Source organism: Falco rusticolus, chromosome 9 (genome assembly GCF_015220075.1).
Source record: "Falco rusticolus isolate bFalRus1 chromosome 9, bFalRus1.pri, whole genome shotgun sequence".
NCBI lineage: Eukaryota > Metazoa > Chordata > Aves > Falconiformes > Falconidae > Falco > Falco rusticolus.
The window spans coordinates 24,195,347-24,221,866 of record NC_051195.1 but is presented as its reverse complement, the minus strand read 5'-3'; the positions used below and the strand labels follow the sequence as shown (position 1 = coordinate 24,221,866).

The window sequence follows — 26,520 nt, the reverse complement described above, 5'->3', positions numbered from 1 at the left end:
TGCAAGTTTCTCTATACACTTATAGCAGAAGGCCTGAGCTGAAATTTCTGGTTTTTCAGTAAACAGTAGCTCTGGGCCTGTTAAGACTATGAAACTGGGTGCAACATAGTTGGTGAAACCTGCTGGTTTTGGAAGCTGGACAGAGAGGTGCTCCATCCCAGAAAATAGCTTAGTGTGTTCAGGTACGGCATGCGTCTCAGCACAGGACTATGCTGTCCTGCAGGGATGCAAACACTGAGACTGATGCTGGCTCTAAACCCCATGGCTTGGTGTGGTACAGTCATGCCCTTCTTTTCAGGTGTCCTCCTCCTCTGTCGTCCTTAAAGGTGTCCTTAAGCAAGCCAATTTGTTAATCATTGCTAGTGATCGTGAGCTGGACTGACAACTGCATCCTTCAGTCTCGCATGTGCAGCAAAGGGAACAATTCCTGTCTCTGGCAGTCCTGTACAGAAAGGCCCAGAGCAGTTGTTTATGCAGCACATGGTGGTCACGGAGGCCCCCTCACAAGGAGCTCATGTGGCACCTCACAGGCCAGGGGGTGAGTGGCTGAGGTCTTCCACATCTCATCAGCTGCTTGCCTTTGTTTTCTCCCCACAGGTACCTCACTAGTTCAGCACCTGATGACCGTGTTGATAAGCGAACAGGGGCGAATCTTTGCTGTTCCTCAGGCAGATGTGCCTGGGAGCCAGCTAGAAATCAGGCCTGTGCGCCAGCGCAGCACTGTGGAGTGGATCTCCGAGGAGGATGGGGAGGACGGCAGGTCGGAGAACAGCATTCCCAGCCCCGCCCATTTGCCTTCCAGCAACGCTGTGTCACTAGAAGCCACTCCTGGACCTGTGGTGAAAAACGCTCCCTCAGAGCACAGTGGCAAATTGACTCAGCCTGCCACCGGCCCCAACAAGAGAGGGCAGACGCTGCCTCCGTGGAAATACTCCTTCCGCCAGCAGGGAGCACGGTCTGTGAGTCCAAAGCTGGGCAGCTCATCCTTAGATATCCCCAACCTCTCCTCCAGCGGGAACTGGTTGATGAATGGATTGTACTCTCTCCGGGGCCATCGCCGGACAGCCTCTGGGGAACGAGTTAAAGACTCGTGTTCTTCCCAGAGACTCTCTACTTACGACAACGTCCCTTCGTCCAGCCTCTCCCTTAGCACACACAGTATGGCCAGCACCACATGGTCCACATCATCATGTGAAATCTCTGTGCTGGACTCGGTCAGCAGCTGCCCAGCCTGCCGGGCCAGTGACTCTTCTGCTTTAAGCTCTCTCAAAACCGAGTGGATGACTCAGGGCTCGCTGTCTCAGGGTGAGGTCAAGACTGCAGACCTGGAGAACAGCACTGACAGGTTTGAAGCCTGCAGCAGCAGCAGTGAACAGAGCATCCTGGCTGCAGCTTCCAGAGACTCTGTCAAATGCTCTAGGGCCCTACAGAGCTTGGTGGTGGAGCTAAAGACAGAACTGAGCAAACAGAGGACTGAGTATGAAACTAGTATCAAAAGGTAATGTCACCTGCAGGGGGGACAAGGAAGTTGCCTGAGCATTACCCCTGTTTGAATGTGGGTGTGGGCTACTCAGCGTATCAGGTTCTCGGACCTGGGGTTTGGGAGACAGCAGGTTTGGTTCTGCTCTTTTCTCACTGCTCTCTGAATCTAACTTTACCCTCTCTGACCTAAGAGAGGATAAAAAAACCCGGAATTTCTGTCACACTGGGAATTCCAGTATTTCACTTTTGGTGTTTTCACTGGAAATCAGAACTGTACAGGCAACACCCTGGTCTGATTTTAGTGCCCTCAAAGCAAACACCTTAACATCTTGGAGGGAGGGATTGTGACCCAGGGTGGTCAAGCCCTACCAAGGAACTCTGATGGTCTGTGCGGGTGTGGAGTTTTGTACCAAATCAGTCTGAAACCAAGGGCTTCTTGTTCTTCAGGAAACTGATTTTGAGGTGATTTGGGGGGATGTGTGTATGTGTGGTGGTGTTGGGACAGCATCTCACTATACCTTTTTCAGCAGCCCTTTTGTGTTGAACTTGTCTAGAAATCTTGCTTTTGATTTTTGATGGACCTGTAGTGGCCCCTTGCTTATATGGCCAGCTGCTGGCACACAGCAGCAGTGAGGTGCTGCTTGTACAGCAGATACATGAACTGTGCAGTTCTTTGCTCACTCTGATGTTTAATGCACAACTGCAACTGCCGGTGCCGTGCTTTAGATCTGTGCTTAGAAAAATTCTTCCCAGTTTTCAGAAGGGATGCGGGTGAGGGCAGGGGCTGTATCAAGTATTAATAACTAGAAAGTTGTATTTATTAATTTGTGTGTTACTGTACCAGGTTTTATGAGTGTAAGCGCTCAATAGAATGACTTTCAGGCAAGTACTCAGGGAAATATGCACATGAAATATTGTTGCTTAAATGAATTAAATATGTTTTAATATACAGCCATATGCAAAACTGCACACCATACAGTAATACAGAACAATCTGGCCTGGGCTCTGCAGCACTGTACTTTGCCCTGAAGAAGGGCTGTAGTCTCATTTCCTACCAACAGTTGAGTTCTCAGCTTTGTGTGTTAAGGCGTTAATACTCCTTCCCTTGTTAAAACTTCGGTAGTGTTTACATGCCTCAATTTCCAGTCTCCCAAAGATGGTCCTGGAAGCACATATGAGTGTTCATAGGGATTGTATAGCACAGCTTTAGGCTATGTTTGTTGCCTCTTTTTTCTTGTTAGAAGTAATTTCTGAAACATGTATCTGAACTGTGATCTCTTCCAGTGGGCCAGCTGTTAAGGTAGGAATTTCACTTGCTACCTTCCTGCTTTATTTTACGATTTCCTACGGTGGTGTCTTGCCAGCCTCTGCAGCTTTTCTGGCTCTTGCATTGTAACACCTTGGTATGTGATGCTGGAAGGAGAATCAGGCCACGCTGCAGTTTCAGTTCTCCCACCTAACACCACAGAGTGGGAGAAAAGCTTACCCTCGCCTTGTTGTCTTCCAGGTAGAACAGCTGATAATACCACCAGTTGCTAGCATGGTGTGATTGAAAATAATGTGAATAAGGATGATAGCTCATGGCTTATTGGTTTTTTTTAAAATGCCCTACTGATGCAGAATGGGAGGGAAATGAGGCTATGTACCTTGCATTTAATTCTGTGGAGCTGCCCTGGCAAGCCTTGTTGCGGGGATACAGAGCAATAAACAGGAAGGAGAGCAGGCTGCAAAACTTGGAAATGTGTATGTGCACATTTTACCTGTTGCCTGGGGCAAAAGATGACTTTCCGTCTCTTACCAGTAAAACTGTTCCAATGGGGCCTTAGCTGTTGACACCAGGGGCATCCAGGAAGACTGTTCTTTGTTCCAGCTGTTGAGCAGTTCCAGCTGCTTCAGCTCTTAACACCTGCTGCTCCCCCTCAGCGGGACGGGGCAGAGTGCACTGTGGCTGGAGGGGAGGACTATAACTTGGCCAGGTCTCACAGGGCAAAGTAGCTAAAAGGAAAATGCCTAATGAACTAATAGTTTCATAAAACCAGGCAAGATGCAATCACTGCCTTTTTGTATTAAAGAGGATGACTCCAGCTGCTCAGGATTACAGCCTGAAGGATCTTGCTGTCAAGTATAAGAATTTCAAGCCAAGTTTTTCAACTCTCAAAAATTTTGCAATGTTTTTACTATATCTGCAGCAATTTACATGTGCAAAAATATGTTCCTTTTGAAACTGCATGAAAGCCCGCTCCGGTGGAAAGACAGGAGCTAACTAGCAAAGAAGGAAGGCTGCTTAGCAGGGAAACTTTGGGATGCCTCACTAGCTTTATTTTATTGAAGATAATTTAGTCCCCAAAAGTAATAATTAGTTCCTTTACAATTGTGTGTGTGCTTGTGTGGCTTGCAGAACGTTGTGTGTGTAACAGGGCATGATTTAATGAAGGAAAATAAGCTTTTTGTTGGCACTTATATAAGTGGAGGGAAAGCAGAGTCAGTACCTGCCTGGGGCAGAGGTAAGGAACACTTGCTGATGGAGAAGCTGTTATTTATCATCATCAACAGCCCATTTTCTCTCTCTTAGTCAGAGGGAGGCAAGTTTTATGGCCTTCCTGTAACCAGCCTGTTCCAGAGCATTTTCTCCCTCGAGGTTAGTATAATTATCAGGCATTCTCTGTTGAGTTTCAGTAATCCATGTTTACCACCTTGGAATCTCAAGAAACTGGAAGTATCTTGGAGACAACTATTATGTTGTGTATGTAGAAACACAGTAAGTTAAGTACTGTGACCCTACATAACTTAAGAACATGGACAGCTAGTCTAGGCTTCTGTAGCTGACCCCTAAACTTTGTGGTGGAAAAATTTAATTGGTAGCTCTGCGCTGTAGGATGTAACAGAGATGTTATAAAGGGGGTGCATAAGGAAGCATCCTAGCTTCAGGAGAGTCTTCTTCTATTACAGAAGACAGCTGCTACCTGGGCGATGAATGTCTGTCTTCATCAGGATGGGCAGTTTTTTGCAGACACAGTATACATTTCTGTTCGCTTATCTGTGCAGCAGGTGGTCTGCCAGACTTGACCAGCATGCCTGTATGTGACTTTCCCAACAGCTTAGAAAGTTGTCACAACGTTCACATTGCCACCCTTAGCTGTGTGTGAAGGAAGTTTAAGGGGATGCACTGCATTGCCTGCATAATTGCCTCTTGGTGGTCACAAAATGGAATGTAGACACTTCTGGTACTGTCACAAAGATCCTTTGTTGTTGTTGTTGAGTCTGTAGCATGCCCTTCTTGACTGTCGTTTACTTTGTCTAAAACCAACCTATTCACAGTCTCAGTGGGAAGCCAGGCACCCTAGCTTCACCGTTGGGTATTATACCGATCAATGAACTGAAGAGGTGGGGTGGTATCTTTTTGTTTTTCGTTTGGGTTTTTTGTTTTTCTCCCCCCACCCCCCCTTTTTTTTTCCCCCCCCAAGTTATAGGGTAGACATTTTTCCTAGGAAAAGCCTAAGTTTTACAATCATATTCCAGTGACCAGAAATTCCTGTCTGGATTATACTGTCTCCTGTGTATTAACACCACTACTCCTGTCTTACAATCAGGAAATGTGATGGGGAGGACAGCAAGTGATGTGCCTTTGGCACTTGTTTCAAACCAAAAAAATATGAACTTTGTTCTCTGACGTCCTTAGTGAAAAGTTCTAAGGCTTGCATTAGAGCTTTGTGCCAACTTACATTTAAGATTTGTTCTTCAGATTCTTCCTCATATGAAATATTGTTTTTTGTAAAATCTTGTACAGTGTGAAAAAATTTTATTCCCCCATCAGTCAGTGGGGGACCTTTACAGAAAATACTGTAAAATGGATGGTAAGGAAGGACTGAGACCTCATGCCTACACCTAAGCTCCAAGGACGTTTTTCTCTGTATTGGATCTCCACACAGGAAACACAGTATCAGGATGAAAACAGAGGTTAGAAGATTATTTTGGAATTACATATTTGAACTCAGCCTTACTGAGAATACATCTACTCAGATATTCAGTCTGTTGCCCCAAAGTAAGCACTGTTTAACACTTGAGCATATTCTCTCAAGATACAAACAGAGGAGGCTTCAGCTTCCAAGGAGGCTCTGTCCTTAAACTCAACATTAATGACACTGCCATTAGTGCCCTCCTCTAAAACTTTCTCTTAGAATGGAGATATTTTAGCTCTAAGTGGAACAGCTTGTATCTATGATAGCTATCAGCAGTACTTATCCAGCCACTTAAAAAAACCTCTTTTTTTCCCCCTCCTTCTCTTCTTTGGTTTTAAGAATTGAAGAAACAAGTGCAGACCTGAGGAAACAAGTGGTTAGGTTAGAAGAAGAACTGGACCAAGAACGAAAGAAATACACAATGCTGGAGATAAAGCTGAGGAATTCTGAACGTGCTCGTGAAGATGCTGAGAAGAGAAATCACCTCCTGCAGAAGGAAATGGAAGATTTTTTTTCAACGTTAGGATGTTTAACTGTTGGGAGTCAGACTGCTAAAGTCCCCAAGTAAAACAAGCTAATGGTACAGTATGGAAAATTCTAATTCTGACAAAACCAGTGAAAATGCACATTTTGTTCTTGTATACTCATGTATCATGAGTAATTCTACAGTGACACTTGCTCTGTTGTCTTTACATGTGCTGTAGTATTTGGGCCAGCTGGGAAAGACTGCTAAACATAATGCTTCAAAGTTTAGATGTCAGATTACCAAGAAACAATGGGCACCCTTTTTATCCACAAATCAAAAGATACCATTATCCATAGCTGTACCGCTGCCACCTTTGGACTTACTGCACCATCTTTCACCGGCACAAGGACAGTGGAAGTCCTGCAAGGTAGGTGGGACGGCCAGAACCCATGAACAGGCTGAGCCTGGAGCTGAGGGCCTCCACACTTGTGCTTGGGAAGGCGGCGGTTCCAGTGTGTCACCACATTCAGTGTGGTTTGCCATATGGATTTAATAAGGTGTTTTTTCTCCCCACTTCCTACATAATTTTACCCAAATTTCTTATTCTGTAAAGTTGCATTATTTTATGAAGATAATGTGAAAATGAAGTCTACAAATGAGCTGAAGGTACCAAAATCTTGAAAATTCACTAGAATTGTCCCTGACCCACCAAATAGTTCCTGTGTTTCAGAAAGATGCAACTTATTAAACTGTATAATCAGATTGGCCACATAAACTGCATAGAACTGTAAATATACACATTTTGCTCTAGATATTGGGGGTGGGGTTGAGCCAAAATCAGAGCAGTACTACCTGCAAGAAAAAGTCTTGTGAGTTGACATGTACTAATCCGACATCAAGGTAGGAGAAGAAAGATTCTTATCATCAGAATGCATCCACCTGCTGAGTGTTTTTTATCTATGAAACTTCTATGGTAAGAGAAATCAGTGCAGCTGGTGGGGTGGAATGCTAGGGAATCTATCTTTAACCTTTCCCAGACAGTTTACACTTAGCTGCCTTGTACCACTTCTCATGATGCCAATTGATTATTTTTTTTGTTAGTTCACAGGGAGGTGAGGGGGCAGCCCAAGTACTGCAAACAAGCCACCAGCCTAAGTTCATTACTTCTACTAAAGAAAAATCATTAGAATGAAGTTGCAATTTCTGGTAACTAGCTGCCAGGGCTGAATTACCCCCTTAAGGGACTGCTCTGAGAAGTTCTGTGTAACATTCATGGAGCCTGCACACAGAAAGTTGTTTCACCAGATTCAGCCCGGCACTCATGTACGGCCCACTCTTTCTTGGCACCTATCTTTGACAGCTGAGGCAGCCTGGGCGTCTCAGAGGAGAAAGATTTTTAACGGAAAAGTGCCATGACAACATGAACTGGCTAAAGGGAAAGTATAGAGCGTAGTGAAGGTGCCTGCTTCAAGTATTTTCAAAAAATTACCTGAATCTGTCTTTTCTTACTAGAGAAGAACTCGCTGTTTGGAAATAACCTTAGAATGGGTTTTTCAATGTACCAGCAGATAGTACACCTTTCGGTATTGACCTTCTCCTCATCACCTCACAGACGTCCAGGTATTTCATTATTTAACCATCTAGAAGTTCACTTGTTTTTACCTCACTGTAACGCTTCTCCTTCCTATAGAAATGTAAACCATTTGAAGTGAGCAAAAAGAAACATTTTAACTTAATCTTTGCTGGTTAAGACATGTCAAGCAAGGTGGTAAAGTAGTTCATGTGGATAGGTTAATTCAGTTTTTTCAAAACATCTTCCCTTCTATCCAGCTGCACTGGATCCCTTACTATTCCTGGTGTGAGGCAGTGTGGCAGGCACGCAGTGTTCAGCAGGAGCTGCCTGCCACCTGCAGGCACTAGCATCACCCTCACCCCTTTTTTCCACCACCTCCACCTTGTATTATTACCGATAGTCACAACTGATCCTGCAAGGAATATGATAGCCTGTTTAAAACAGCAGCATTAAAATGCATAATGGGAGAAGCAACTGTTGTAACAATGATTTGGAGCTGCAAATGCATAGTGTGTTAGGTGGCATCGAACACCCTGCCAGTCATCACAAAATAAACCTGAATATTAGAGGGGCCTGAACTGGACTGTAAGTAATTCTCTGCAATTAGAACATCAGGACTGGTAAAAAGAAAGTTTCTACTAAGGCATTCAATCCAAGTAGTAGTAGCAACCAGGTTATTTTAATGCCCTCTTTTATTCCTTCCCCCAACATGGGTACCTTTCCTTCACTGTATCCTTCCCAACAGCCCTCACCTCTCAGATGCTTTACAACGCATTCTCTCCTGTACGGATCAAGTGCAGACCACTCCCTTCAGTTCTAGCACACCTACAAGCTGAAGAACTGAGCCATGCTGACTGGGAGCCTTAAAAACATAGATGCAAGACAAGCACTAAACAGGACAACTGGCTAACTCTCAATGAAATCAAATGCAGCTGGAATTCTACAGTAAGTATTTAAACTTAGGTTACTGCTACATATAGCAGAACTACGGAACAAACCCACCTACCCCAAGTCTTCAGCTGCTGGACAGGATCATCTGTCAGCTATGTAGCACTACATAATCTTAATCTGCCATCCAGGATAAAATTATTTCTTCCTTTTTCAGTATCACAAATTAGTGATCCTTCATTCAATCCAACTAATAGAATTCAAACCAACTAATAGAATTAACCATTTCCTGGTTGACTGTTGTGCTCCAGCAACACTATTCCTCTCGTTCATGAGGAATACATTTCAGGTCCTTTTGAACATGATCCACTGCAGTAAACAAAGCCTGCAAGAAGCTGCAAACTACCCAGTTCATGCTAAAATGCACCATGGTAGGATATTAATTCTAAAGCTTAGCAATGAGAGAATAATGTTCATTTTCCATCATGTACAATTACACAATAAATTGTAACACGCTTGTGCTGTCCTACACCACCTCAGGGAACACTATGCCCTTATCTGAGGAAGACAAGACACGTTCCTAACTTCAACTCCTGTTTCTGTACTCTGTTTCCCACTGCTTCCTTTGCCAACTTCACAGATCTCAGAGAACACTCCTTATTTTGCGGACTTTTTATTCATTACAGCCCCCGGTTTATAGTGCCAGTTTTCTTAGCAAGCATTTACAAGATACAGGTTCGTTAGTATTAAGACATGACAAAGGCTCCTGGAAGCAGGTAGATACATTTTTACCATAGCCTTACCTGTGCAATCCTCCCAGCCTGGACCATTCCCTTCCAGTATTATGCAGGCAAAAAAGTGTAACAAAAAAAATTCGGTGAATGAAACCCAACACAAGCATATGCTTCAAAATAATATCTGAAGCCAAACAGCAGCATTACAGCATAACAAAAAACTGCTGTAAGTCTCCATGGCATTTCTAACATGAAAAGGAAAATTAGTAATGATTGATAGCTTATTGAATTATCCTCATTTGCTAGCAGTTTCCATGCAAGCCAGCAGCACTATGGAATACTTCAGTTCTGGGCCTAAGTTGCCCACAGACAAAGCCCTGGTAGAGCTAAGACGGCCTCAGGGCTTGCTCTAGTATCAATACATTACTTGGAATCAGCTGCACTTCATGCTAACATATGTAAATAAAAAAAGAGCATTTCTGAGCCTCACCTCATTCCTAGAAGAGCACCCCACAAAGAGCTGGTCCAGAGAAACAAAGCAGGCTGCACGGTACTGGCCACAGTCACGCTACCTTTCCCTTAAAACCGTACACAAATACAACGTAGCAGCACGCAGACAAACACAACTCAAGGGCATCCTGAGTGTTTGTTTAAAGAAATGCTGAGACCCTGCTGGAAATGAAGGCAGTGAAATGCATTACATTAAGATTCAGCCCCAGGGCAGAGGCGCCAGTGCAGCAAGTGCTCCCGGCACGGCACCTAAATTACCAATCCAGGAAGAGCTCTCCGGCAGTCCAGTCCTTTAGGCCCCTCAGACTCAGTTTTGAGGAAGATTTTCCTGAGGGCACAGGGACTGGCCCCTCCTTTCATACACTAGTCGGCCCACAGCTTACCTCCTGCAACACAGGGTCGCAGCAGCTGTATTTCCAGGAAAAGCAGCGGCCAGAGTTGGCAGCAAGGAAGCAAGAATAAATTCCCAGCGGTCGGAAACACACTTGGTATTAACAGCCTGTGGCAGATCCAAAGCCCATGGAAAGGAGAAATGGAAGAAACGTCACTTGGCCCACACATGAGCTCACACACAAGACAGGACTTTTAAGTACCATTAAAAAACCTGAATTTGCAGGACAGGACTGATACTAATAAGACTCCAACTGCAGCCTTATTATGAAATCCATGAAATCCATTCCAACCTAGCTATGAAGAAACACTAAATGCATAGTGGTCAAACTTTTTTTTTTCTTTTTTATTTAAAATATCATTATAACCAATTGACATACTATATAACAATGTATACATTCCAGTGGTGCACATGTAATGACCTATGGCATGAATGAGTAAAAAAACCACAATGTTCTCAGTAATGCCCCACCAACAGCTTATTTGGAGGGAATAAAGGAAAAGCAGGAAAAGGTATCAAATGTGAGGAAGAGAAAAAAATAAATTACAACTTTCCCCAGTATTTTTAATGGTGTATCTTCCTCTTCATATTTCTTGGGACAAAATAAAATTAAGAATATACTTCAAAGGGGGCAGAAGGAATGATAGCATTAACTAGGGGGTTTTTTTCTCAACTTTAGTAATAAAAGCTAAAGAACTCTCAAAAATAGACTAGATATTGGGCCTACAAAAGTAATTCATCTGTATGCAAAGCTTACCAAGAATTATTCCTTTTGTAAAATGTAAAGGATGAGCTGACATTACTAGTAAGCTATTTTTACCTACAAAACCAGACTACAATAATAAAACCACCAATTTACAGCTAACACAATATTCTAGATGTACATTATTGTACACAAGCTATATATTACACATGAACATCTTACGTGAAATATATAAGAAACATACTTACTGATACTGTCCCAACATTGGCCAATAGGTCTATTTTCTAAAGGAAGTGTATTTTTCTATTCACATTCAGTGTAGTTCCAATAGCAAGGGTTAGCTTTGCTTGCTTAAGAAACGTAGAAAGTTCATGTGAGGTAGTTCAAGAAAACCTAGCTTAAATTTTTAACTGCAAAAGTAGAAACACCATGTGATCTGATTCATAACACATTTCTGTAATGCAGAGATCTCTGAAGAAGAGAAGCAAGTGAAAGAGGTCACTTAAAACACCACATTTATCCAGTGCCCTTAACTAAGAATAAATTAAATGAATTGAAAATTTGGGTAGGCAGTAGTGTCTCATCACATTTCTTCATTAAAACCCTCATTCCAACCCTACTGAAAAATGCAGACAGCTCTCCTTCAACTCCAGTTCTCAAACTAAATATGTAAGAACGACAACACTGATAGCCAAATAAAACGGCACGGACAAGCTGCTGTCCACAGCAAATAAAAACACACCTAGAAAGAGTAATTCACTCCCTTTAGCAGCTTGAAACAGTAAGACCAACTGTAAGCTGAACCTACTTCTCCCCTTTGCCCAATAATCTTAATAGAGAAACATGCTTTGGACGATTGGTTGGGCCGAAACTATCCTCCTGTACTAGCTTTTCGATCACTTTTCTTCCCACAGTGTTGAGATGCCATATACATTAACGTAGGGCATTACACTAATTTAATTTGTGCTCTAATGAAATAGCCTGTGTTCAGAGAAGCAATTTTCCATAAAACAAACCCACATCGGTAACCCCCCACTTGGACACTGAGGCAGCAGAGGGTGCTGTGGCCACAGCTGCCCCCACCCTGCTCTCCCCTGAATTCACACCTGTGTGGGCGCCGGGAGCTTACCCAACAATTTCTGCTGACACCGTCTTTGTATCTAGCTGGAACTCGCATCCAGAAAGCTACTACTGCACACAGCACAGTAAGGTTCCTCCAAACTAAAAACTCAAGCCGAACAGCATCTTAGGGAGACATGCCACGTCTGTCCAGCTCTGAATGCAACAGAGGTGACCTGCTCAGCCAGGCTGGCCTAGGGTTGTTCAGCTGATGGGTTCTGCTCTGGCAGCGCAGCCTCTCACACACCCCGACACACAAACCCTCCGCTCCCACCCCACGTCCTGCATCAACAAGAGACTTCACAGAGCAGAGGTGCAGCACATCGTAACAGTACTTACCAATGCCCCCGCCCCCCCACTGTATTTCTTATTCTTGAAGAATCTACTTCTACAAAAGGAGACAAGCTATTTCATCCTTGACGCCTGCCACAGCTCTGACCAGAAAAGGTAGAAATTAATCTCGTTATTACTGCCCAACTTTTAACATCACCTGATGTAAGAAATCAGACAGCTCACTGTAATTCAATCCCTACCATCTCCCAGTGGACTGGAGTGGCCCTAGAGGAAAGCTGCATACACTTTAGTGAAGTTGTCATGAGAAGATTTTGGGATCATAAGACTAAAATAAAGCTTAGTAGTACTTTAAGAATAAAATTGTGCAGTGTATTAGACAGTATGTGATCTAATGACATAACAACAGACAAAGACAGCCAAACTCCAGCTACCCATTTGTTTGTTATCTGTGGCAGTGTACAACTATCTCTGACATAATTTCATATTTCAATAAAAAGGGAAGTTAATACGAACATGTCGTTGTGATAATTTGGATTCTGAATCTCATTTTCTTGTCTTTGAAATTCACCATCACTTTAATTTGCCTAAAATGCAAGCAACTGAAAAAAAAAACAACTGAAAAGGAGGAAAAAAAAGCAACACTGCTACAAAGATGGTGCCAAAAAAGTGAACTCTAGGTTCACACAGGCAAAGCTCTGACCGTACTGAAATAATCCCTTTAAACACAGCTCACTCACACTGCAACGGGTGTTCGCACCCCACCAGTCCATAACCCTACCTTAATAGAAGAAAGTTCAATTTTCTCCTTAGAGCTTATGAACTCAAGTTACTACTGATAGCACATTGTGGTAAAAGCCTAGTAACTGTTTCACTCAATATTAATTTCAAAATTTCAAAAGCCATTTTTCTTCAGGACACTGGAAAGTGACAGCAAGAAATATTTTAAATTTTCAAAATATTTCAATCATCACTGCAATCCAGACGGGTCAAAAGTAAGTTTAAACATGACTTATATTTACCAAATTCTGTTCTTAACAACACTTAGAAGCATCAGAAGTTGATTTTGTCAGTCTTAACTTCATTACACTGGGCTGATCAGAATATCACTTGACTCCATATAACAATGGAGTACTGTTGTATGACCAAAAATTTTACCTTAATTCACAGCTTAAACTTTGATAAAAAAATTAAAAAATAGACTGTTCTGTTGGTCTCTGTTCAACTTGAGCAGATTTTCTGTGTTCCAGTGCTAGATGAATCCAAACGTGTCCTGCCTATTCTGAGGTAATATACGATTTGGCAGGATCCTGTAAAAATAATTGCCTTAACAAACATGGTTTAGAAAGGCAATATTGAAATATTAGATACAAGCGAGGAAAGCAACTTTACACGCACACAGCACTTACCAGCAGTCTAGCCAGGCCAGGAAAATAACTGTGCAGTTTATCAGTTTAGCCATCTTTGAGACATTACCATTCCTTGTAACCCTGTATGTTTTTTAAAAAGACATGTTAGATATTGAAAGCATTACTATCGCTTCTGTTTTTCCGAAACTTCCTGCAAAGACAAATTTTCCTCTTTCAATTAGAACTTCAAAAGTACACCTATTTAACCCAACAAGCAGAAGGAACCACACTGACGAGCATCAGTCATTCCTGGATGACCTCTGTAGCCAGTTGTATTATTTGCTTATGCTCTGTGCCTGGCAAGACTTCTGTATTTTCTTACGCTCGTTTTTGTGAGCATTACTAATTTAAATTCCTCTTCACATTCTAATTCACTACACAAAATACGCATCTACACAAGGCATTCAATTATACAGCCTAGCTTTACTAAAAATCTGCATTTTCCAAAGGAATAAATTCTGAATGATTGTTTAACTCATACATAAACTTAAGTCAGTTATACATAAATCATTCTGTAAATATAAAATGTAAACAGTTAAAATACTTCTGTGAGGAGCAGCACCATTTTACATGACTATTTAGTAACTGTTCTATATATTTCGATATATCTTTTGTTTAAAAAGCGTATTGAAACCTGGAGCTTCAGTGCTGAAAACTACTGAATATTTATGACTTAAAATGAACCATTAAGATTTCTGCTACACTGGTCTCATGGTGAAATGAAAGAGATAAATATTAATTTATACAGCACTACTTCTCCCTCCCTTGGATGGCATATATTGCTCACTTCATGCATTAGCTACAGAAATCCTGAGGTTCTCCTACCACTTAATGGTCAACAGCAATCAGTTACTATTGGTGGAGAAAGAAGAGCTGAAGTTTTGCCCCTATTGCGTTCCTGTCGGTCCCCCTTCTACCCAAAAAGCACTTGCCTTGGTAGACAAAACTAGTAAGAAACAAAATTCCCAAGAATCACATATTACATGAAAGTATATAGCTACAGCATATTCATTTTCCCTCTCGGCAGTCTAGACATCCTGGATACACTTCGTTTTGTGTGTATGAAAACAGGCTACAAGCTAGAAGTAAATTGTTTATTGGCATTGCAATGTATTATTCATGAAGTATCCTCGTGTTTTATGGTGATCACAAGATTTGGCATGCCACAAGTCTGCAGAAAACATTACTTTGTTAGGCTAGGTATTTCTGCAGCTTTCAGTATATGCTTTGCTTTCTTAAGTTTGTAAAACCAGCCGGATGAGGTTACTTTGCAAAGGATTGTATACTGTTTCTCTAAAAATATTAATTGTTGTTCTTGCTGAAGAATTACAGGCAAGTGGCTAAAATGAAAGAGGGTTTTGTTCACTGCCAGCACCACAGTAGCAAGCCCAACTACAGCTGGCTGCACTGAATTCTCTCCCACTCCACCCGGACATGGACGTATGACCAAGCATAAAACTTTGAAGGATATCATGAACAAAACATCTGGAATAAATCCTAATTAAAAAATTGAAAACCTATAAAATCTTAAATAATTCATTATATGGTAATGACCACAACATTAATATGTGCTTTGATAAAACAAATCTTACAAATTCTGTAAAAAAAGATCAGCAGCATAATAGTAAAGCAAATATGCAGATTTTAAAACCACAATAAAAATTATCAGGTTTAATATTTTACAATTAAGTACAGCAAAAAAGTGGCTGCTTTTAACACAACTTACAGTTTAAAATTACAGCACTTTATGATTTCTACGATTATTTTTGAAAAAACACTCAAAAATACCACCAAATTTTAAAGGTGCCCTATTAATGACTAAAAGGACCCCCCTCCCACCCCCCAAAAGACCAAGTAGTCATCTGCAGCAACCCAGAGGTCCAGCTGAGGTTTCTAGACTGCTGTCCGTATCAGAGGCCAATGTTGGATCCGTTGACATTGAAGACACATCATTGACAGATGACGATGAAGATGGATGTTGAGAGCCATTGATCACTGCTGCACCTGTGCTATGAGAAACAAAACAGCAAATCAGTTGCAGATACAGTTGCACGGTTCAGTACTTGCATTAGTCTGCCTCTTCCTAACAGTCAAGTTTCCTCTGTTTCAGCGAGTTTGAAAAGACGTGTCTCAATCCACTGTCAAAGTATGTAAAACCCGCAAGTCTTTTACGTGGGCCTTAATGAACGGTATGTCAAGAACCACAGAACTCACATGGCATGACACCTGTCAAATCACACTAAATGCTAATGGGTGACGGTTAAAAATCACAGACACAGCACTGCATAAAGCCAGAGCTAAGTTCCCTACGAAATGTGGACACCCAAAGCTAGAATATATCTACATATTTTGATAAAGAAAGAGGAGGCCTGTTTTACCCCCATCAGATCCTCCCCTTCAGGCTGGAGAATAGTCGGTGTCCAGCCACATCGCGTACGTTCAGTCTCAGATGCACAGTGATTTTTCAGAGTCTGGACTTCGGCAGAATCTGAGCAGAGTCAGCTACGGCCGCCCAACCCCTGCCATCATTTTTCAGCAGTGCAAATGGAGTTTTACCAACGGTCAGTTAATGGGTGCATTTTGCTCCAAAACTCAGCAGCAGTTGCTGAAAGCACGCCATAATCTTCCAGCTTAGAAATCCTGCTTCATTACTTACATATGTGTAAGTAGTGGTTATATCTTACTTTGAAACTGTACCAGCTACATGTTACGCATCCAACCAGATTATGGCAACCCAGTACCACTACATACCAAGACATTTCTTGAGGATTTAAATGAATGAAGCATCAGTTACACAGGGACAATAACAGAGGAATTAATCAGGTCAATAAAAACAGATGTCAACCCCACACATTCCATTCAAATAAGCAATATCTCAAAGGCAATTCAAGAGGTTATTGGTCATTTAAGAGCCATATTTGTGAGTTAGGTTACTCTTGGATGTCTTGAACAGCTTTACTCTCTCCCGACCTACAACTTAATGCAGTTTTTTACCATGCTTTTATTGTAACCAACCTAAAGGGGCTGGTTGTCCACGTATAACCCCATTCTTGGTTCTCTCCTCTAAGTCCATGACTTCCTTGTATATCAACTCTGAAAATGCAGAGAACAGAGGGCAAAAAATGAATTTGCAAACCCAAGACTGGATCGATAATGCATCTCCCATTAAAATGTACATTTAAATTTCATAGGTTTATTACTGACCAGAAGGCTTCTAGGCTAATGGCAGCTAATTACCCAGAAAAGACTTCAGTTGTGAATCTACAGAAGTAACAACAGAAAAGAAGGACTAAACATGTTAGATGCAGCTTGTGTGAACTGACTGTCAGAATACTACTTCTTACCTGTCACTGGCAAACTAATGTAATGTACAGTTTGGAAGAAAAAAAAAGCATTTAAGAATTATAGTTTCAAGGGCTGTGGGAGTCTCAAAAGTAAACTCCACATTGCTTGAAATACCCTCAGCACATCTGCTTCAAAAGGGAAAAACTTTGCTTGGAAGGAGGTTGGTAAAGAAATTTCCACAATTCTCCCTATCTTTGCCTTTATCATTAAATCTCATTTTCTAATAGAAAGAGACGTAAAGTGTGGTAGTACTAGATTTTACAGACTTGTGTCCATTACCAGCCAACACAATGAAACTGTCAAAAATGATTCATGAAACATTTCCCCTGCTTTATTTTCTCTGGAGATAAAAAGGTTATACAGGTCTAATATCCCTTCCTAGACTTTTTCAGTATGGAGTATCAGATTGCTTAATGCACTAAATTCTTGCTTAAATGCAACATTTATAGTTTACACAGCAATGTGGAGATCCAATTTTTTTTTCACACTAGAACCTCTGCAATAATACCATGCTTTTTAGAAGCAATTTGAAAATGAAGCACAAGCTTCACAAGTAACAAAGATGTTCCCCTTATATTTTATCATTTTACACTTCACATACGACCAGGAAATATAGACACTAAACCAGTACTGAACACTAAAGATCACACTCTTGAAGGTACAGCTCCTAGGTCATGCTACAATCCTTCCAGACCTCAGCCCCAGCTACTTTATCAGCTGTGGGATCCAGAGAACCACCAGCACCTCCCAGAGCAGCTGTAACCTCACTGTCTCACCCATTACCAACACTCCTTATGGCTTCTTCTTTCAAATCCTCTGCTTGATTTAAGTACAGCTACTGCTAATGTATTCTTCACTTGAAGACTAGTCCTTCTACTTCAGATTTACATTGCTCAAACTTCTGCATCTTTTCCAGCTGTAGCAATTTGCCCAGAAGAGTTACCCCCCAAAACACCTTTGCCTTATGCTTTGCAAAAGTAACTGAAATGAGCAGGTCTTAAGTTCCCTACAAAGGTTCAGCATCTTCACAGGAAAATTTTTAGTGTCCCAACAATCAAGAAGTTGAAAGCACTGATCTATTCCTTTGCCATTCCAAGCAGTTTAAGTAAATATTGAGTTGCCCAGAAGAACTTTAATAACAGTAATCATTTGGTCCCAGCCTGCTCCCAGAAGCCTTATTATACTTCAAATGCCCTTCTTACCTTTCCATTCTTCTATCGTGTGTTCCCTCTCATCTAACTGCTTATCTGGTATCTTTGGCGGAGGCTGAAAAACAAAACTAACTCATGATAAAGCAATCGAAGGCATACAAAACCAGAATGAATGAAAAAATTAATGTAAGCACTCAGAATATGAACCTGATTTAAAAATGCTGTATTTATATGGTTATATATGCTCTCATAACCTGGACCTGGCCTATTTTCTAGATGCTGCTACATGTTTGAAAGTTCTGATTAACAGATTTGCTTACATTACTGTAACAATTAAACCAGAAACTGAACCATCTGGTAAAATAGCTCCTAAGTGCAGCAGTCTCCAGCACAAGGAACTCTTTTCTATCTACTTAGTTAATTACTAAATTAACCCTCTAGCTATTACAGATCAGCAGAATTCTAACTGCAATGTTTATATCAAGCTTCTTTTTCTTAGTGGGCCATTACCAACCACCTTTCTTTTAAAAGAAATGACACTTTTCTCATAAGCTGAAATTGTCCTGAATTTTTTATTTTAAGAAAATTGTTCAATTAATCCCTCTGCTCATTGGTGTTAATAATTGAAAGCTCAAGATCCTGTACTCAGATTCTGCTGAAACACTTATTTTCTAGTGTAAAAGTACTATCAATTGCTACAACTAATGAAAATATTGCTCTCACCCAGGAGTAAATACCTTAGAATCCTATCAAGGGCAATCAAACCACACTGAAACAACTGAAGCTCAATAAATTAGAACCCTATATAAAAGATTTCAGATGCATTACTACACATCCAGGCGATTATAAGCAGTTATACACAAACACACACACAGAGATAACAGTGTGCACCCATTCTTAATACTATTTCTAATAAACATGTATATCGATGCCAATAAAAATTATTACAGGTCAGTTAAATTTCTAGTGAAACACATAGATCATGCAATAATCTTTCAAGCAGTTGTACCAAGCACCACAACAAGCTTGCTTTAGTACAGCACCCTCCTAATCAGAGACCTGGAACAAGAACTTACAGCTTCTGCTTCTGATGGATCATACCAAACATTGATGTATGGGTGCTGCAGGGCTTCATCCACAGAGATTCTTTTAGAAGCATCTATAACCAGCATTTTTGATAATAAATCCCTTGCCTGACTTGCTGCAAAAGTGAAATTTTCTATTTAGACTCGTGCCATATATAGTGCACACAATACAGTATTTCAAAGCTCATAAGAAGAGGAGACCTGGAGCAAACAAATTCCAGTTTAATAGCTATGCAACCCTCGCATCATTTGCAGTTTAGGAAAGTGGTTCGTTTGATGCAAAAAATTTTTTTTGAAGAATTACACAGGTGGGAAAGGGATTGGGCATGTTTCACTACGCATTTTCAGCAAACAGTGCCCCTTAGTGTGACATCCTTATGTGAAATATAACTCAGCTGGCACTACAGCCATGTCTGGAATAGCAGTGGGCAAGCACCCACTGCCCCTCTCCTACAGTTTACGGGGGAAAACTGTCACGTACTGTCAGTCACAGAAAATATGCTGAGTCTGCGACTCCACTGAGCAAGGTGAATTTTAGAACCACTTCACTTATTTCAGTAACTACAGGATATCTATATGTTATGGATATAAAACCTTCTTTTCATCCCTACAGAAACAAGATCTGCTCTGCCCACACAACTTCTATTCTACCCTCCCCCCACTCTTCTCTTAATCATGTTAGCATCTGTCATTGAGAGCAACAGATATATTTACATTTCTTTATAAAAGTATCTCCAGAATAGGAGCTGTTTCAGAGAAGATGAGAAAATGGAGATAAGCCAGCACGTTCATCCACTCCCATGATATAAATATTGTAGTACTTAAATTCTTAGTGAGATGATTTTATAGCAAACAAAACCCAAGATACATTCCTTTCAATATATCACAGTTTCAAAACTTTTAAAATATACAACACACAGAAGACTGACCTTACCTTTAAGCTTATTGTGTTCAGAGTCAGCTGGGAAAAGGACATCTGGAAACAGTTTTTCAAAACTATATCCAGCATATTTAGGTCTGTTCTCCACATAAGTTCGGACTGTAGGCTGTAATTTCTTCATAAACTCAGGGCATGGTGTTCCTAGCTGCTCTATAACTTTGTTCCATTGATCAATGTCTAAGGTTATGCAGCTAAGAAAAACACTGTGTCTAATTTTCAGCTAGAAAGTTACCTTAAAACCACATGAAATAACCAACAGAGAAAAGGCAGAAAATTATAACAAAGTAACAAGTTCATTTTCATTACTTAGGACTACCTTCTTAGAGAAAAATGAAACAAAGCAAGACTATGATAGTGTAGTCAAGGCAACACGTACTTTACTCAAAATCATAATTAGCAAAGGATATACTTCAGACAAACAGAAAATTAAAAGACATAAAATGTATTAAACAAATTTAAATAAAGGCACTGTGTGGGTTCTGGAGAAGACCTCGCTTCCTGATCTGATTCCCAGCAGTCCAGCTACCACCCATCACCACCTCAACCCAGTCCTGCACTCTCCCAAGTCAGCGACCTCTCACTAACGACATGCAACACTGAGCACCGGTGGGCACACCAAGGTCACATCTTGGCCCACACAGGCCAATCACCATTTTGTCAGAGACCTGAATGCAGAAGTGAAGTTTCCAGCATGCAACATCTTCATTGCAATGTTTACACAAGGTAAAGTGGAGATTGACCAGTTTTGGCAGAAGAATTTAATAATGTTACTGAATAAAAATAAAAAAAAAAAAAAAAGAGAACCACTTGGCTCAGAAATTTCTAGTTGCAGATGGTTAGATGCTGGGAGAGAGCTCAGATAAGATTTTATATATGCTTATCTCGTTCATATATTCTCCCCAGCTTCTTCTTTTCAGCTACCATCAAAGACCGGATACTGGGCTACCTAAACCTTCCGCTGGATGTAGCAGCCCTCTTCATATGTTCTTAAAAATTAACCCTTTACGTAAGGATCTTGAAGCTTTACAGTGCTTTAGTACAGGGCTTGAAAATAAAGAATTTGCATTGTATGGCACTGAGCCTAAACTGCAAAGCCATGCTAGCAAACCAGATGCGTAAAGCTAAGCATGGTGCAGCCCATGCAATGACAGCGCTATGTGTAAGTAAGGATGCCCTGGATCTCTTCACTGTGCCTCAAAAATCTTCAGCCAATCTGCACCCCTAAATGATTACTAAACAGTTAACCTGCAGCAAAAGCAGGAAAGATTTCTGACAGCATCTATAAAATTGGAGTGTAACTACTAGTGAAATAAGTAAGATGCCAAACTCCAATCGGATCCATCAATATTAGCAATGATCCAGAGGTTTCAGCTCTATTTGCTTAGAGCACACCCTTTGTCTGAAGTATTATTCAGGACAAACCAAACAGATACCACCAAGCCAGTCATGGAACAGAAAGAGAAATGCCAGATATTTCTGAAAGCTGTCTGCAGGTTCATTTCTGCATGCAAAAATATAAAACTCCAGAGTGTAACTAATGATGCTGGTTAGGAATTTTTTGTAAACATTTCCTATAAAATGTAAAAAATAACTGGTAACATGCTTGGGTACTAAAAAAAATTAGTAAGTTATTACACAAAAATGATCTCCAAAGCAAAAATCAATGCATGTGAACTAGTAAAACACCACCTAAACAACAACAAAAAATTAAAAATCTGTCTTAAATGTGACAACATCCAAAAGCAATGGATAGACATATTAAACTGGAAAAAGAAAAAAAAAAAAAAAAAAAAGAGGAAAAAAAAGGAAAAAGGAAACAGAAGCCTGTTTGCCCAAGTGGTATTTTGTTCATCTTGCTTAGCATTAACCTCTAAAGACAGTTATACACATTAATGCTGTGTTGTGGTTTTGCTTTAAATGGTATAACTGTAGACAGTTTTGCAGCTTCCTAGAACCAAAGTAATGAACTTGTAAATGTCACTTTGAAAAGGCAGTTTAAAACCAGTATTTTAAAAATTAGAACCACCTTAATCTGGAACTATATTGCTGCAGTATCTTTTGACCTTTTACAACTACATCCCAGGCCAAAGTAAGGATACGATCTGTACCAGGAAATAAAACACCACCTTTGATCATTTCTCCCATGATGCACCCAACTGACCAAATGTCAACTGAAAACAAAATGCAATGATATTAACATAAAAGATAGTTATTAAAATAAAGTAAATAAAAATATCTAGACACATACACATGAAGTGACTATAAAAAGCATGTGTAATGAAAATGAGTGAAGGTGAATGTATGCTAACTACAGGACCAGCAGAGACTATGTCCTACTGCTAGGTGCAGCCTGAATATAAATGAAGTTCTTAATTTTTTTTTAAAGAGTATCACAAGAAAAATCCATGTCCATTTAATAAAAAAAAAATTGTACAAGATACATTTTCATGACACAACATTAATAAAAAAGGTTAATCACTTCCTAACTAATTCAACCTGCTGCAGCAGCACAAGGATACAGTCCCTTCCTGGAAAGAGGATTTTGTGGCAAACCATTTCGCCCATAATGCACCCCACAGACCATAAATCCACTATGTTTGTAGCACAAAAAGAAGGAAAAGCAAAGCAAACGGTCATTTAAAATTAAAAGAAGCGTAACATGACTGCATCCTATAAACTGCAGACACAGCACAGGAAGAAGAGCAAGTCTTTTATCAAAGAAATCACTTTGAAACACACCGTATAGAAGGATTAGCTTTTAACTGTCTCAAATACAAGGCAGAAAAACATCCTTTTGTTTAACATAGTGCTAGAGCGAAAGCTAGAGCAGAGGGGGGCAGGGGGGGGGGAGAGAGACACACACACACACACCAAGCAGACCAAAGCCCATCTCCAAGCTCTGAGGCTTGCAAAGCCACCTTTGCCGATGGACTAGATCGGAGCAACAAAGATAACTTTATTTCTTGGAAGTAATTTCACTGTAATTTTAAAAGCAGCAAAGCAAATTGACCTTTAAAAATATCGTGTATGTAAACAACTTGTACTTTTAGGAGGAGAATTAATTGGTTATTACATAGGAATTAAGATCTCCGATCAAGTATTTCCTAAAAGTCAGATTACCATGCATCTCTCTCTCCCTTTAAATAAAAAACAAACACAATCAGTAAAAGATCACTTAGAATTTTAGAGGATCAGTTAATGACAATATTAGTATGCTCCTAAAAATTTTTTCATTTAAAATTATTTGTTTAAAAATATTTCTCCAGTTATGCTGAGATAACATCTTATATAAAAGAAAAACTCAAAAGCAAATTTTTTGTATGAAATACACATTTCCTACATTACCTTAAAATAAATCACTCAGAAGACATACTCAAAGATGCACAAGCTTACTTTTTACAGGTATGCCCATTTCTTTTACAGGTGCTTTCAGAGAGACTTAACTCTGAATGCAGAAGTTTTCTTGAAGTCTTATTAATGAAATTGTATTATTATGAATTCTTTTATGTCAAACATGACACTGGAATTTCAATTGAACAGATAAGTAGGGGATTTAAATGAGAACAATTGTATACTAAAAATTACATGTAAAAGTTCTGAAGGAGCTCAACAATGTCAAGCAAACAACGTTGCTTATTAAAAATATTTCCTTCCTCCTTATTACAAGTTCCTCTAAAATAGTATCTAAATCATATGATAGAAGATCATAGTTGTGCATATTAATAGGTCAAAATTAAGGGCCTGGTTCATTTAAAAAATTATTGCCAACAGTTTATGATTAAGTGGTTTCTTCTTTTAAAACTCTTCGAATACTTAAGAGCAGTACCTATGCTTTGGCTTAGGAGACCCAAAAATTTGAAGTCAAGTTTTGCATTTGACTTTTTAAATAAAATTCTGAATGTTGACTTTTTCACTTGCAAAACAATCTGCTGCCATCACAACCCAAAATATACCCAAATCTGCTGTAATTAGTTTGTGTCCAAAATTATAAAAACACCACACGTAACTGCATGGAGAAGCCTGGGAAGAGAAATAACGTGTGTCAGAGACTTAGATTCATGCCTCAGACAACATATTACTTCAGAGGCAAAGAAAAACATTGGAACTCATTCTTCTGGTCAACCTACAGAACCAAACTTGTTATGTTTGGGGGTGTTTTGGTTTACTGCTTCCACTAATCAAACAAAACCTGTCTATTTATAGGTCTCTAAATTTCTTATGAAGCTAGGGCTGCTCCTGTGAATACTTCTATAGAAGACTGAGTACAATCTCATTACAGATTTGAAAAAAATCTTTTTAAGAACCTACTGCTTGTCATACAGAGCATATTTTATTCTTAAAGTCCTTGTTTGGAGTAAATCTACTATTTTCTACAATTGTAAGAGAAAAAATACCAAGTGAAAATGAAGTTCCAACCCAGTGTACATACCAGGAAACTTAAAAGTAGTCATTTCAGAGGGTTTGGGGTTTTCCATGATTTTCAGTGCTGCCTTCCTGATAATCATACACATAGCTGCACATAAATCTAAATACATTAAGGTACGCGTGCACTAACAGTTTTGGTGTCCTTTTGTTCTGAATTCCTTGAGTTTGCAAGGGCTGGTTTCTAAATGTAAAATACCCAAACGTGCTTCATCTCCTTCAGTATTAAAACCTATGTAGAAGTTAACTCTGCAATCACTTTATTTGGGATCTTTGCTAGTTTTAAAACAAAGATTTTGTATGTATGTAGTACAGTACCAAAAGAACACTACTCTGCTGTATATACATCTGTCATCTAAACGTACCCTGCAACCCTGCTATGTAAGTTCAGCAGGACACTGAAATGGCATAAGGCTGCCAGATGACCCTGTTCAACTGAAGTGAATGTTAATGTTAACCATTAGTTGGCTGCCAATTTTCAATATTTAACTCTGAATTAAATAAATTAGCTTTTAATTTAACTATGGGTTTGAAGGGCTAAACCTGGCATCAACGCTAACAGGTGAGGATCCTGGCCAGCCCATGGCTCTTACTGTAAGAACATCCTTGCTGCCTGCCTCCCACCCCTCGGCAGTCCTGCCTCTGGGTCAGGGGAGCTCCACGATGAGCAAACTCATCAGGCAGCGGCTGAGCAGAGTCACAGTTTACGCAAATAGCCTTTTAATGACAGCAGTACAGAAGGAAATGCAGATCGTCTTCTGATTCAGCCCGCAGATTTACTTTTACAGTCTTCAAATGTATCATTCCCAACTCAATGACCATGTATTTGACTTTGGGAAGTTGTGACAGTTTTTCACATGAAAGTAAATTTTTATTTATGTTCTGCTGCACAACACAATTTAAGCCACAATCCTGTTGCTTAAAGGAACAGGACTGTCGCCAGCATGATAAGGTGCTCTGGAACACAATATTTAAGTCGAATAATAACGTAAGCAACGTTTTGGCAGAAAGAATGTTTCACACTTTTGCAACTCAAACTTACTTAAGAGAAAAATGTAAACTGGGCAAGCTAATTCAGAAAACTTGTGACTTTCATTGTATCAACTCCTTCTGTAATGCATGACTCAAGACTACAAGCTTTAGGTTCTTTTATCTAGCGTCTCTTAAGTGGATGACAAAGTCTTGGGGGGCAGGGAGGAAGAACAATAAAGTTAAATATAGGCTTCTACACAACTTCAGCACTTAAAAAAATAACTTTAAGTTCAACCTTTGACATCTAAATTATAAGAAAAACAGCCACCCATGGAGGCCATTTGAAGGAAAGCGCATCCTGTCACGCACACTAATGATCCAAATTGAAATAAAAACCACAGCCTTGCAAAAAAAGATCTACTCTCATTCCTTTCAGCTGGCTTCTTTCATTGTCAACACTGATAGAAGTTATTCCTCTTGACTTCTAAACGATAACAAAATCAAGTCTCTGCACACAGCCACTATTGTTTACGCACAACCTGATGTCACCTGCCGTAATGGTACGCAGTTGCCAGGCAAGTTTACAGACTACATAAAGAATCCTGAAAAGCAGAGCCAGCCCCAGTTGTGTCAGTAGCACGAGCAGCTGTGCCTCAGATCACCAAGAGACAGCTAAGAAAGCCTCAAGCACCATGGCATCTCATGGGCCTTACTGCAGGACTGTTTAGAGGGTTTAAAATACCTTCAGCAAATGGTGACCTGTGTGCGCTGTACCTGCCTGAGGTGGGAACACCAAGTGAGCCGAACTGACCACGGTGACGGTGGATCAATGAAACGGCAGCATAACTGGGGCCACTACAACAGAATTTCAGGAATGACATGTAACTTTGGGTTCCTAAAGGGTCCTAGCTGTTTCATTCAGAAGATGCAATGTACTTGATTGTGTGCTTCCTTCAAATGCCATATCCTTTCCTTATTTTTTTGTAGAAGGTATTGAAAGAAGGGTCACAAAGCAAGTATAAAGAGAAGGGAAATAAACGTATGCAAGCAGAGGGACAAAGGAAACAAACTTCCTTGGAA

General features: G+C 40.2%; 2 protein-coding genes across 11 annotated transcripts in view; one reads left to right on the top strand and one right to left on the bottom strand.

Annotated features, from left to right (window-relative positions):
- The window catches only part of ARHGAP22 (Rho GTPase activating protein 22), a 151,281-nt gene extending 138,653 nt beyond the window's left edge, over window positions 1-12,628 (top strand). For both annotated transcript variants that reach the window (XM_037400714.1, XM_037400715.1), the window contains 2 exons: window positions 598-1,498; window positions 5,781-12,628. In XM_037400714.1, coding sequence (XP_037256611.1) covers window positions 598-1,498; window positions 5,781-6,009 — 1,130 coding nt within the window. In that variant the 3' untranslated portion in view covers window positions 6,010-12,628. The remainder of the gene's footprint in view (window positions 1-597; window positions 1,499-5,780) is intronic.
- Window positions 12,629-14,605: 1,977 nt separating this feature from the next.
- The window catches only part of MAPK8 (mitogen-activated protein kinase 8), a 57,685-nt gene continuing 45,770 nt past the window's right edge, over window positions 14,606-26,520 (bottom strand). For 6 of the 9 annotated variants that reach the window (XM_037400720.1, XM_037400716.1, XM_037400718.1 and 3 more), the window contains 6 exons: window positions 22,146-22,217; window positions 20,041-20,223; window positions 19,098-19,222; window positions 18,073-18,136; window positions 16,541-16,618; window positions 14,606-15,529 (listed from right to left, as the gene is read on the bottom strand). In XM_037400720.1, coding sequence (XP_037256617.1) covers window positions 15,384-15,529; window positions 16,541-16,618; window positions 18,073-18,136; window positions 19,098-19,222; window positions 20,041-20,223; window positions 22,146-22,217 — 668 coding nt within the window. In that variant the 3' untranslated portion in view covers window positions 14,606-15,383. Of the gene's footprint in view, window positions 15,535-16,540; window positions 16,619-18,072; window positions 18,137-19,097; window positions 19,223-20,040; window positions 20,267-22,145; window positions 22,218-22,565; window positions 22,638-26,520 lie in introns of all 9 variants that reach the window. The other 3 variants (XM_037400722.1, XM_037400723.1, XM_037400725.1) reach the window with 3 other exon arrangements.